The sequence below is a fragment of the Entelurus aequoreus genome, linkage group LG05 (assembly GCF_033978785.1).
Source record: "Entelurus aequoreus isolate RoL-2023_Sb linkage group LG05, RoL_Eaeq_v1.1, whole genome shotgun sequence".
In the NCBI taxonomy this organism is placed as follows: domain Eukaryota; kingdom Metazoa; phylum Chordata; class Actinopteri; order Syngnathiformes; family Syngnathidae; genus Entelurus; species Entelurus aequoreus.
Window position 1 is genome coordinate 8,899,824 of NC_084735.1, and position 15,613 is coordinate 8,915,436.

The following is a 15,613-nucleotide window of genomic DNA, read 5'->3' on the forward strand; positions in this document are numbered from 1 at the left end:
ATACTAGTAAATAATACTAGTATTATTTACTAGTATTATTCATCATAATAATACTCGTTAAAATACAAGTAATTATGGGGTGCTTTGGTACACAGCAGGCCCATAATTAATACAAATGCAAATGACATCAAGACAGAGGTGTTTCTGTGACAGCAAATTGACCACTAAATGGCAACACCCGAATACGTTTTTCGACTTGTTTAAGTCGGGGTCCACGTTAATCAATTCTTGGTAAATAATACTAGTATTATTATTTATTATTATTATTATGAATAATACTAGTAAATAATACTAGTATTATTTATTATGATTACTAATATTATTATTATGAATAATAGTAATAATAATACTAGTATTATTTATTATTATTATTATTATTATTATTATTATTATGAATAATACTAGTAAATAATACTAGTATTATTTATTGGTATTATTTATTATTATTATTAATATTATGAATAATGCTAGTAATAATACTAGTATTATTTACTAGTATTATTCATAATAATAACACTAGTTAAAATACAAGTAATTGTGGGGTGCTTTGGTACACAGCAGGCCCATAATTAATACAAATGACATAAAAACAAAGGTGTTTCTGTGACAGCAAATTGACCACTAAATGGCAACGCCCGAATAAGTTTTTCAACTTGTTTAAGTCGGGGTCCACGTTAATCAATTCATGGTAAATAATACTAGTATTATTTATTATTATTATTATTATTATGATGAATAATACTAGTAAATAATACTAGTATTATTTATTATGATTATTAATATTATTATTATGAATAAAAGTAATAATAATACTAGTGTTATTTATTATTATTATTATTATTATTATTATTATTATTATTATTATTATTATGAATAATACTAGTAAATAATACTAGTATTATTTATTAGTATTATTTATTATTAATATTATGAATAATGCTAGTAATAATACTAGTATTATTTACTAGTATTATTCATAATAATAACACTAGATAAAATACAAGTAATTGTGGGGTGCGTTGGTACACAGCAGGCCCATAATTAATACAAATGACATAAAAACAAAGGTGTTTCTGAGACAGCAAATTGACCACTAAATGGTAACACCCGAATAAGTGTTTCAACTTGTTTAAGTCGGGGTCCACGTTAATCAATTCATGGTAAATAATACCAGTATTATTTATTAATATTATTATTATTATTATGAATAATACTAGTAAATAATACTATTATTATTTACTAGTATTATTCATAATAATAATACTCGTTAAAATCCAAGTAATTATGGGGTGCTTTGGTACACAGCAGGCCCATAATTAATACAAATGACATAAAAACAAAGGTGTTTCTGTGACAGCAAATTGACCACTAAATGGCAACGCCCGAATAAGTTTTCAACTTGTTTAAGTCGGGGTCCACGTTAATCAATTCATGACAAATAATACCAGTATTATTTATTAATATTATTATTATTATGAATAATACTAGTAAATAATACTAGTATTATTTACTAGTATTATTCATAATAATAATACTCGTTAAAATACAAGTAATTATGGGGTGCTTTGGTACACAGCAGGCCCATAATTAATACAAATTACATAAAAACAAAGGTGTTTCTGTGACAGCAAATTGACCACTAAATGGCAACGCCCGAATACGTTTTTCAACTTGTTTAAGTCGGGGTCCACATTAATCAATTCATGGTAAATAATACTAGTATTATTTATTATTATTATTATTATTATTATTATTATTATTATTACTATTATGAATAATACTACAAAATAATACTAATATTATTTATTATGATTATTAATATTATTATTATGAATAATAGTAATAATAATACTAGTATTATTTATTTTTATTTTTATTATTATGAATAATACTAGTAAATAATACTAGTATTATTTATTATTAATATTATGAATAATACTAGTAATAATACTAGTATTATTTACTAGTATTATTCATAAAAATAACACTAGTTAAAATACAAGTAATTGGGGGGTGCTTTGGTACACAGCAGGCCCATAATTAATACAAATGACATAAAAACAAAGGTGTTTCTGTGAAAGCAAATTGACCACTAAATGGCAACGCCCGAATAAGTGTTTCAACTTGTTTAAGTCGGGGTCCACGTTAATCAATTCATGGTAAATAATACCAGCATTATTTATTAATATTAGTATTATTATTATTATTATTAATAATAATACTAGTATTATTTACTAGTATTATTCATAATAATAATACTTGTTAAAATACAAATAATTATGGGGTGCTTTGGTACACAGCAGGCCCATAATTAATACAAATGCAAATGACATCAAGACAGAGGTGTTTCTGTGACAGCAAATTGACCACTAAATGGCAACACCCGCATACGTTTTTCAACTTGTTTAAGTCGACGTTAATCAATTCTTGGTAAATAATACTAGTATTATTTATTATTATTATTATTATGAATAATACTAGTAAATAATACAAGCATTATTTATTATGATTATTAATATTATTATTATGAATAATAGTAATAATAATACTAGTATTATTTATTATTATTGTTCATAATAATAACACTAGTTAAAATACAGGTAATTGTGGGGTGCTTTGGTACACAGCAGGCCCATAATTAATACAAATGACATACAAACAAAGGTGTTTCTGTGACAGCAAATTGACCACTAAATGGCAACGCCCGAATAAGTTTTTCAACTTGTTTAAGTCGGGGTCCACGTTAATCAATTCATGGTAAATAATAACAGTATTATTTATTAATATTATTATTATGAATAATACTAGTAAATAATACTAGTATCATTTACTAGTATTATTCATAATAATAATACTCGTTAAAATACAAGTAATTATGGGGTGCTTTGGTACACAGCAGGCCCATAATTAATACAAATGACATAAAAACAAAGGTGTTTCTGTGACAGCAAATTGACCACTAAATGGCAACGCCCGAATAAGTTTTTCAACTTGTTTAAGTCGGGGTCCACATTAATCAATTCATGGTAAATAATACTAGTATTATTTATTAATATTATTATTATTATGAATAATACTAGTAAATAATACTAGTATTATTTACTAGTATTATTCATAATAATAATACTCGTTAAAATACAAGTAATTATGGGGTGCTTTGGTACACAGCAGGCCCATAATTAATACAAATGCAAATGACATAAAGACAGAGGTGTTTCTGTGACAGCAAATTGACCACTAAATGGCAACGCCCGAATAAGTTTTTCAACTTGTTTAAGTCGGGGTCCACGTTAATCAATTCATGGTAAATAATACCAGTATTATTTATTAATATTATTATTAATATTATTATTATTATGAATAATACTAGTAAATAATACTAGTATTATTTACTAGTATTATTCATAATAATAATACTCGTTAAAATACAAGTAATTATGGGGTGCTTTGGTACACAGCAGGCCCATAATTAATACAAATGACATAAAAACAAAGGTGTTTCTGTGACAGCAAATTGACCACTAAATGGCAACGCCCGAATAAGTTTTTCAACTTGTTTAAGTCGGGGTCCACATTAATCAATTCATGGTAAATAATACTAGTATTATTTATTATTATTATTATTATTATTATTATTATTATTATTATTATTATTATTATTATGAATAATACTAGAAAATAATACTAATATTATTTATTATGATTATTAATATTATTATTATGAATAATAGTAATAATAATACTAGTATTATTTATTTTTATTATTATTATTATGAATAATACTAGTAAATAATACTAGTATTATTTATTATTAATATTATGAATAATACTAGTAATAATACTAGTATTATTTACTAAAATTATTCATAATAACAACATTAGTTAAAATACAAGTAATTGTGGGGTGCGTTGGTACACAGCAGGCCCATAATTAATACAAATGACATAAAAACAAAGGTGTTTCTGAGACAGCAAATTGACCACTAAATGGTAACACCCGAATAAGTGTTTCAACTTGTTTAAGTCGGGGTCCACGTTAATCAATTCATGGTAAATAATACCACTATTATTTATTATTATTATTATTATTATGAATAATACTAGAAAATAATACTAATATTATTTATTATGATTATTAATATTATTATTATGAATAATAGTAATAATAATACTAGTATTATTTATTTTTATTATTTTTATTATGAATAATACTAATAAATAATACTAGTATTATTTATTATTAATATTATGAATAATACTAGTAAATAATACTAGTATTATTTACTAGTATTATTCATAATAATAACACTAGTTAAAATACAAGTAATTGTGGGGTGCTTTGGTACACAGCAGGCCCATAATTAATACAAATTACATAAAAACAAAGGTGTTTCTGCGACAGCAAATTGACCACTAAATGGCAACGCCTGAATAAGTTTTTCAACTTGTTTAAGTCGGGGTCCACATTAATCAATTCATGGCAAATAATACCAGTATTATTTATTAATATTATTATTATTATGAATAATACTAGTAAATAATACTAGTATTATTTACTAGTATTATTCATAATAATAATACTCGTTAAAATACAAGTAATTATGGGGTGCTTTGGTACACAGCAGGCCCATAATTAATACAAATGACATAAAAACAAAGGTGTTTCTGTGACAGCAAATTGACCACTAAATGGCAACGCCCGAATAAGTTTTTCAACTTGTTTAAGTCGGGGTCCACGTTAATCAATTCATGGTAAATAATACCAGTATTATGTATTAATATTATTATTATTATGATGAATAATACTAGTAAATAATACTAGTATTATTTACTAGTATTATTCATCATAATAATACTCGTTAAAATACAAGTAATTATGGGGTGCTTTGGTACACAGCAGGCCCATAATTAATACAAATGCAAATGACATCAAGACAGAGGTGTTTCTGTGACAGCAAATTGACCACTAAATGGCAACACCCGAATACGTTTTTCGACTTGTTTAAGTCGGGGTCCACGTTAATCAATTCTTGGTAAATAATACTAGTATTATTATTTATTATTATTATTATGAATAATACTAGTAAATAATACTAGTATTATTTATTATGATTACTAATATTATTCTTATGAATAATAGTAATAATAATACTAGTATTATTTATTATTATTATTATTATTATTATTATGAATAATACTAGTAAATAATACTAGTATTATTTATTGGTATTATTTATTATTAATATTATTATTATCAATAATACTAGTAATAATACTAGTATTATTTACTAGTATTATTCATAATAATAATACTCGTTAAAATACAAGTAATTATGGGGTGCTTTGGTACACAGCAGGCCCGTAATTAATACAAATGACATAAAGACAAAGGTGTTTCTGTGACAGAAAATTGACCACTAAATGGTAACACCCGAATAAGTTTTTCAACTTGTTTAAGTTGGGGTCCACGTTAATCAAATCATGGTAAATAATACCAGTATTATTTATTAATATTATTATGATGAATAATACTCGTAAAAATACAAGTAATTATGGGGTGCTTTGGTACACAGCAGGCCCATAATTAATACAAATGCAAATGACATCAAGACAGAGGTGTTTCTGTGACAGCAAATTGACCACTAAATGGCAACGCCCGAATAAGTTTTTCAACTTGTTTAAGTCGGGGTCCACGTTAATCAATTCATGGTAAATAATACCAGTATTATTTATTATTATTATTATTATTATGAATAATACTAGTAAATAATACTAGTATTATTTATTATGATTATTAATATTATTATTATGAATAATAGTAATAATAATACTAGTATTATTTATTATTATTATTATTATTATTATGAATAATAGTATTAAATAATACTGGTATTATTTATTAGTATTATTTATTATTAATATTATTATTATGAATAATACTAGTAATAATACTAGTATTATTTACTAGTATTATTCATAATAATAACACTCGTTAAAATACAAGTAATTATGGGGTGCTTTGGTACACAGCAGGCCCATAATTAATACAAATGACATAAAAACAAAGGTGTTTCTGTGACAGCAAATTGACCACTAAATGGCAACACCCGAATAAGTGTTTCAACTTGTTTAAGTCGGGGTCCACGTTAATCAATTCATGGTAAATAATACCAGTATTATTTATTAATATTATTATTATTATGAATAATACTGGTAAATAATACTAATATTATTTACTAGTATTATTCATAATAATAATACTCGTTAAAATACAAGTAATTATGGGGTGCTTTGGTACACAGCAGGCCCATAATTAATACAAATGACATAAAAACAAAGGTGTTTCTGTGACAGCAAATTGACCACTAAATGGCAACGCCCGAATAAGTTTTTCAACTTGTTTAAGTCGGGGTCCACATTAATCAATTTATGGTAAATAATACTAGTATTATTTATTATTATTATTATTATTATGAATAATACTAGAAAATAATACTAATATTATTTATTATGATTATTAATATTATTATTATGAATAATAGTAATAATAATACTAGTATTATTTATTTTTATTATTATTATTATGAATAATACTAATAAATAATACTAGTATTATTTATTATTAATATTATGAATAATACTAGTAAATAATACTAGTATTATTTACTAGTATTATTCATAATAATAACACTAGTTAAAATACAAGTAATTGTGGGGTGCTTTGGTACACAGCAGGCCCATAATTAATACAAATTACATAAAAACAAAGGTGTTTCTGCGACAGCAAATTGACCACTAAATGGCAACGCCTGAATAAGTTTTTCAACTTGTTTAAGTCGGGGTCCACATTAATCAATTCATGGCAAATAATACCAGTATTATGTATTAATATTATTATTATTATGATGAATAATACTAGTAAATAATACTAGTATTATTTACTAGTATTATTCATCATAATAATACTCGTTAAAATACAAGTAATTATGGGGTGCTTTGGTACACAGCAGGCCCATAATTAATACAAATGCAAATGACATCAAGACAGAGGTGTTTCTGTGACAGCAAATTGACCACTAAATGGCAACACCCGAATACGTTTTTCGACTTGTTTAAGTCGGGGTCCACGTTAATCAATTCTTGGTAAATAATACTAGTATTATTATTTATTATTATTATTATGAATAATACTAGTAAATAATACTAGTATTATTTATTATGATTACTAATATTATTATTATGAATAATAGTAATAATAATACTAGTATTATTTATTATTATTATTATTATTATTATTATTATTATGAATAATACTAGTAAATAATACTAGTATTATTTATTGGTATTATTTATTATTAATATTATTATTATCAATAATACTAGTAATAATACTAGTATTATTTACTAGTATTATTCATAATAATAATACTCGTTAAAATACAAGTAATTATGGGGTGCTTTGGTACACAGCAGGCCCGTAATTAATACAAATGACATAAAGACAAAGGTGTTTCTGTGACAGAAAATTGACCACTAAATGGTAACACCCGAATAAGTTTTTCAACTTGTTTAAGTTGGGGTCCACGTTAATCAAATCATGGTAAATAATACCAGTATTATTTATTAATATTATTATGATGAATAATACTAGTAAATAATACTAGTATTATTTACTAGTATTATTCATAATAATAATACTCGTAAAAATACAAGTAATTATGGGGTGCTTTGGTACACAGCAGGCCCATAATTAATACAAATGCAAATGACATCAAGACAGAGGTGTTTCTGTGACAGCAAATTGACCACTAAATGGCAACGCCCGAATAAGTTTTTCAACTTGTTTAAGTCGGGGTCCACGTTAATCAATTCATGGTAAATAATACCAGTATTATTTATTATTATTATTATTATTATTATGAATAATACTAGTAAATAATACTAGTATTATTTATTATGATTATTAATATTATTATTATGAATAATAGTAATAATAATACTAGTATTATTTATTATTATTATTATTATGAATAATAGTATTAAATAATAATGGTATTATTTATTAGTATTATTTATTATTAATATTATTATTATGAATAATACTAGTAATAATACTAGTATTATTTACTAGTATTATTCATAATAATAACACTCGTTAAAATACAAGTAATTATGGGGTGCTTTGGTACACAGCAGGCCCATAATTAATACAAATGACATAAAAACAAAGGTGTTTCTGTGACAGCAAATTGACCACTAAATGGCAACACCCGAATAAGTGTTTCAACTTGTTTAAGTCGGGGTCCACGTTAATCAATTCATGGTAAATAATACCAGTATTATTTATTAATATTATTATTATTATGAATAATACTGGTAAATAATACTAATATTATTTACTAGTATTATTCATAATAATAATACTCGTTAAAATACAAGTAATTATGGGGTGCTTTGGTACACAGCAGGCCCATAATTAATACAAATGACATAAAAACAAAGGTGTTTCTGTGACAGCAAATTGACCACTAAATGGCAACGCCTGAATAAGTTTTTCAACTTGTTTAAGTCGGGGTCCACATTAATCAATTCATGGCAAATAATACCAGTATTATGTATTAATATTATTATTATTATGATGAATAATACTAGTAAATAATACTAGTATTATTTACTAGTATTATTCATCATAATAATACTCGTTAAAATACAAGTAATTATGGGGTGCTTTGGTACACAGCAGGCCCATAATTAATACAAATGCAAATGACATCAAGACAGAGGTGTTTCTGTGACAGCAAATTGACCACTAAATGGCAACACCCGAATACGTTTTTCGACTTGTTTAAGTCGGGGTCCACGTTAATCAATTCTTGGTAAATAATACTAGTATTATTATTTATTATTATTATTATGAATAATACTAGTAAATAATACTAGTATTATTTATTATGATTACTAATATTATTATTATGAATAATAGTAATAATAATACTAGTATTATTTATTATTATTATTATTATTATTATTATTATTATGAATAATACTAGTAAATAATACTAGTATTATTTATTGGTATTATTTATTATTAATATTATTATTATCAATAATACTAGTAATAATACTAGTATTATTTACTAGTATTATTCATAATAATAATACTCGTTAAAATACAAGTAATTATGGGGTGCTTTGGTACACAGCAGGCCCGTAATTAATACAAATGACATAAAGACAAAGGTGTTTCTGTGACAGAAAATTGACCACTAAATGGTAACACCCGAATAAGTTTTTCAACTTGTTTAAGTTGGGGTCCACGTTAATCAAATCATGGTAAATAATACCAGTATTATTTATTAATATTATTATGATGAATAATACTAGTAAATAATACTAGTATTATTTACTAGTATTATTCATAATAATAATACTCGTAAAAATACAAGTAATTATGGGGTGCTTTGGTACACAGCAGGCCCATAATTAATACAAATGCAAATGACATCAAGACAGAGGTGTTTCTGTGACAGCAAATTGACCACTAAATGGCAACGCCCGAATAAGTTTTTCAACTTGTTTAAGTCGGGGTCCACGTTAATCAATTCATGGTAAATAATACCAGTATTATTTATTATTATTATTATTATTATTATGAATAATACTAGTAAATAATACTAGTATTATTTATTATGATTATTAATATTATTATTATGAATAATAGTAATAATAATACTAGTATTATTTATTATTATTATTATTATGAATAATAGTATTAAATAATAATGGTATTATTTATTAGTATTATTTATTATTAATATTATTATTATGAATAATACTAGTAATAATACTAGTATTATTTACTAGTATTATTCATAATAATAACACTCGTTAAAATACAAGTAATTATGGGGTGCTTTGGTACACAGCAGGCCCATAATTAATACAAATGACATAAAAACAAAGGTGTTTCTGTGACAGCAAATTGACCACTAAATGGCAACACCCGAATAAGTGTTTCAACTTGTTTAAGTCGGGGTCCACGTTAATCAATTCATGGTAAATAATACCAGTATTATTTATTAATATTATTATTATTATGAATAATACTGGTAAATAATACTAATATTATTTACTAGTATTATTCATAATAATAATACTCGTTAAAATACAAGTAATTATGGGGTGCTTTGGTACACAGCAGGCCCATAATTAATACAAATGACATAAAAACAAAGGTGTTTCTGTGACAGCAAATTGACCACTAAATGGCAACGCCTGAATAAGTTTTTCAACTTGTTTAAGTCGGGGTCCACATTAATCAATTCATGGCAAATAATACCAGTATTATGTATTAATATTATTATTATTATGATGAATAATACTAGTAAATAATACTAGTATTATTTACTAGTATTATTCATCATAATAATACTCGTTAAAATACAAGTAATTATGGGGTGCTTTGGTACACAGCAGGCCCATAATTAATACAAATGCAAATGACATCAAGACAGAGGTGTTTCTGTGACAGCAAATTGACCACTAAATGGCAACACCCGAATACGTTTTTCGACTTGTTTAAGTCGGGGTCCACGTTAATCAATTCTTGGTAAATAATACTAGTATTATTATTTATTATTATTATTATGAATAATACTAGTAAATAATACTAGTATTATTTATTATGATTACTAATATTATTATTATGAATAATAGTAATAATAATACTAGTATTATTTATTATTATTATTATTATTATTATTATTATTATGAATAATACTAGTAAATAATACTAGTATTATTTATTGGTATTATTTATTATTAATATTATTATTATCAATAATACTAGTAATAATACTAGTATTATTTACTAGTATTATTCATAATAATAATACTCGTTAAAATACAAGTAATTATGGGGTGCTTTGGTACACAGCAGGCCCGTAATTAATACAAATGACATAAAGACAAAGGTGTTTCTGTGACAGAAAATTGACCACTAAATGGTAACACCCGAATAAGTTTTTCAACTTGTTTAAGTTGGGGTCCACGTTAATCAAATCATGGTAAATAATACCAGTATTATTTATTAATATTATTATGATGAATAATACTAGTAAATAATACTAGTATTATTTACTAGTATTATTCATAATAATAATACTCGTAAAAATACAAGTAATTATGGGGTGCTTTGGTACACAGCAGGCCCATAATTAATACAAATGCAAATGACATCAAGACAGAGGTGTTTCTGTGACAGCAAATTGACCACTAAATGGCAACGCCCGAATAAGTTTTTCAACTTGTTTAAGTCGGGGTCCACGTTAATCAATTCATGGTAAATAATACCAGTATTATTTATTATTATTATTATTATTATTATGAATAATACTAGTAAATAATACTAGTATTATTTATTATGATTATTAATATTATTATTATGAATAATAGTAATAATAATACTAGTATTATTTATTATTATTATTATTATGAATAATAGTATTAAATAATAATGGTATTATTTATTAGTATTATTTATTATTAATATTATTATTATGAATAATACTAGTAATAATACTAGTATTATTTACTAGTATTATTCATAATAATAACACTCGTTAAAATACAAGTAATTATGGGGTGCTTTGGTACACAGCAGGCCCATAATTAATACAAATGACATAAAAACAAAGGTGTTTCTGTGACAGCAAATTGACCACTAAATGGCAACACCCGAATAAGTATTTCAACTTGTTTAAGTCGGGGTCCACGTTAATCAATTCATGGTAAATAATACCAGTATTATTTATTAATATTATTATTATTATGAATAATACTGGTAAATAATACTAATATTATTTACTAGTATTATTCATAATAATAATACTCGTTAAAATACAAGTAATTATGGGGTGCTTTGGTACACAGCAGGCCCATAATTAATACAAATGACATAAAAACAAAGGTGTTTCTGTGACAGCAAATTGACCACTAAATGGCAACGCCCGAATAAGTTTTTCAACTTGTTTAAGTCGGGGTCCACATTAATCAATTTATGGTAAATAATACTAGTATTATTTATTATTATTATTATTATTATGAATAATACTAGAAAATAATACTAATATTATTTATTATGATTATTAATATTATTATTATGAATAATAGTAATAATAATACTAGTATTATTTATTTTTATTATTATTATTATTATGAATAATACTAATAAATAATACTAGTATTATTTATTATTAATATTATGAATAATACTAGTAAATAATACTAGTATTATTTACTAGTATTATTCATAATAATAACACTAGTTAAAATACAAGTAATTGTGGGGTGCTTTGGTACACAGCAGGCCCATAATTAATACAAATTACATAAAAACAAAGGTGTTTCTGCGACAGCAAATTGACCACTAAATGGCAACGCCTGAATAAGTTTTTCAACTTGTTTAAGTCGGGGTCCACATTAATCAATTCATGGCAAATAATACCAGTATTATTTATTAATATTATTATTATTATGAATAATACTAGTAAATAATACTAGTATTATTTACTAGTATTATTCATAATAATAATACTCGTTAAAATACAAGTAATTATGGGGTGCTTTGGTACACAGCAGGCCCATAATTAATACAAATGACATAAAAACAAAGGTGTTTCTGTGACAGCAAATTGACCACTAAATGGCAACGCCCGAATAAGTTTTTCAACTTGTTTAAGTCGGGGTCCACGTTAATCAATTCATGGTAAATAATACCAGTATTATGTATTAATATTATTATTATTATGATGAATAATACTAGTAAATAATACTAGTATTATTTACTAGTATTATTCATCATAATAATACTCGTTAAAATACAAGTAATTATGGGGTGCTTTGGTACACAGCAGGCCCATAATTAATACAAATGCAAATGACATCAAGACAGAGGTGTTTCTGTGACAGCAAATTGACCACTAAATGGCAACACCCGAATACGTTTTTCAACTTGTTTAAGTCGGGGTCCACGTTAATCAATTCTTGGTAAATAATACTAGTATTATTTATTATTATTATTATGAATAATACTAGTAAATAATACTAGTATTATTTATTATGATTACTAATATTATTATTATGAATAATAGTAATAACAATACTAGTATTATTTATTATTATTATTATTATTATTATTATGAATAATACTAGTAAATAATACTAGTATTATTTATTGGTATTATTTATTATTAATATTATTACTATCAATAATACTAGTAATAATACTAGTATTATTTACTAGTATTATTCATAATAATAATACTCGTTAAAATACAAGTAATTATGGGGTGCTTTGGTACACAGCAGGCCCGTAATTAATACAAATGACATAAAGACAAAGGTGTTTCTGTGACAGCAAATTGACCACTAAATGGTAACACCCGAATAAGTTTTTCAACTTGTTTAAGTTGGGGTCCACGTTAATCAAATCATGGTAAATAATACCAGTATTATTTATTAATATTATTATGATGAATAATACTAGTAAATAATACTAGTATTATTTACTAGTATTATTCATAATAATAATACTCGTTAAAATACAAGTAATTATGGGGTGCTTTGGTACACAGCAGGCCCATAATTAATACAAATGACATAAAAACAAAGGTGTTTCTGTGACAGCAAATTGACCACTAAATGGCAACGCCCGAATAAGTTTTTCAACTTGTTTAAGTCGGGGTCCACATTAATCAATTCATGGTAAATAATACTAGTATTATTTATTATTATTATTATTATGAATAATACTAGAAAATAATACTAATATTATTTATTATGATTATTAATATTATTATTATGAATAATAGTAATAATAATACTAGTATTATTTATTTTTTATTATTATTATTATGAACAATACTAATAAATAATACTAGTATTATTTATTATTAATATTATGAATAATACTAGTAATAATACTAGTATTATTTACTAGTATTATTCATAATAATAACACTAGTTAAAATACAAGTAATTATGGGGTGCGTTGGTACACAGCAGGCCCATAATTAATAAAAATGACATAAAAACAAAGGTGTTTCTGTGACAGCAAATTGACCACTAAATGGCAACACCCGAATAAGTGTTTCAACTTGTTTAAGTCGGGGTCCACATTAATCAATTCATGGTAAATAATACCAGTATTATTTATTAATATTATTATTATGAATAATACTAGTAAATAATACTAGTATTATTTACTAGTATTATTCATAATAATAATACTCGTTAAAATACAAGTAATTATGGGGTGCTTTGGTACACAGCAGGCCCATAATTAATACAAATGACATAAAAACAAAGGTGTTTCTGAGACAGCAAATTGACCACTAAATGGTAACACCCGAACAAGTGTTTCAACTTGTTTAAGTTAATCAATTCATGGTAAATAATACCAGTATTATTTATTAATATTATTATTATGAATAATACTAGTAAATAGTACTAGTATTATTTACTAGTATTATTCATAATAATAATACTCGTTAAAATACAAGTAATGATGGGGTGCTTTGGTACACAGCAGGCCCATAATTAGTACAAATGACATAAAGAAGGCGGCGTGCACGCGCCTCCGTTTCCAGAAGGTCTGCCGCCAGCGCGCATGCGCGATACCAGCGGCCCACCGCAGCCAGGGGGCGTCAACATGGCGTGGAAGGCTCGACGTCGAGCGCACTGACTGCAGCCCGCAGACCCGCGAGAGAGACACTCGGCGACGGGAGAGAGAGAGAGAGAGAGCAGCCACCGAACCCTCCGCCGCGACACCCGAGCTCGGTGCGAGTGAGGACCGCGTTGCCCCCGCGAACGTGTTCGGCCGCCCCGCGGATGTGCTTGTCGCCGCCGCCGCCGCCGCCAGGGCTCAGCTTGTAAGGAGCAGGTGCTCCGGAGTCTCCCCCGGGCCACCGCTTCTCTCTCCGGGAGTGGAGGGGTGGGGAGAAGGAGGTCATGTCGAGCGAGAAGCCGCTCTCGCCACCGCCGGGCTCCACTTCCTCGCTCGCGGCCGCCGACTCACCGCCGCCGCCGGCCGCCAAGGAGAGGATGGTGTCCTCAGCCGGCTCCATGGTCCTCCCGGCCGGCGTCATCAACCCCGCCGTGCCGATCAGGAATATCCAGATGAAATTCGCCGTGCTGGTGGGCCTGATCCAGGTCGGGGAAGTCAGCAACCGGGACATCGTGGAGACGGTCCTCAACCTGGTGAGTGTGTACGGGGGGGCTTTGTTGACGACGCCTTGAGAGGATGATGTCATTTGTTTGTTCGCATCTTCATCCTTCTTGCACCGGGGCGGTGGGTGGGGGGAAGGACATAAAGGAGCGGAATTATTTCCTTTTTATGGCCTGTGACCCCCCGCATAACCAGCAGCCATTGTTGACTTCATGGCGGCTGCAGCAAATCAAGCAGTCCGCTTCTAGTGTCACTCCAGCGGCTACACCATCCTCCTGACCACCCCCTCATTTCTGGGAAAAAAAAAAAAAACCAAAAAACCTGCAATTAGGGTGTTTAGATTGGGATGGAGTCACGGACAAAGGCCCACTTAGCATAATGCTATCC

At 27.0% G+C, this 15,613-nt stretch overlaps 1 protein-coding gene across 26 annotated transcripts in view; it reads left to right on the forward strand.

Annotated features, from left to right (window-relative positions):
- The first annotated feature begins 14,864 nt into the window (after positions 1–14,864).
- Positions 14,865–15,613, forward strand: part of LOC133650131 (neurobeachin-like) — a 237,107-nt gene continuing 236,358 nt past the window's right edge. For all 26 annotated transcript variants that reach the window (XM_062046977.1, XM_062046985.1, XM_062046978.1 and 23 more), the window contains exon 1: positions 14,865–15,258. In XM_062046977.1, coding sequence (XP_061902961.1) covers positions 15,010–15,258 — 249 coding nt within the window. In that variant the 5' untranslated portion in view covers positions 14,865–15,009. The remainder of the gene's footprint in view (positions 15,259–15,613) is intronic.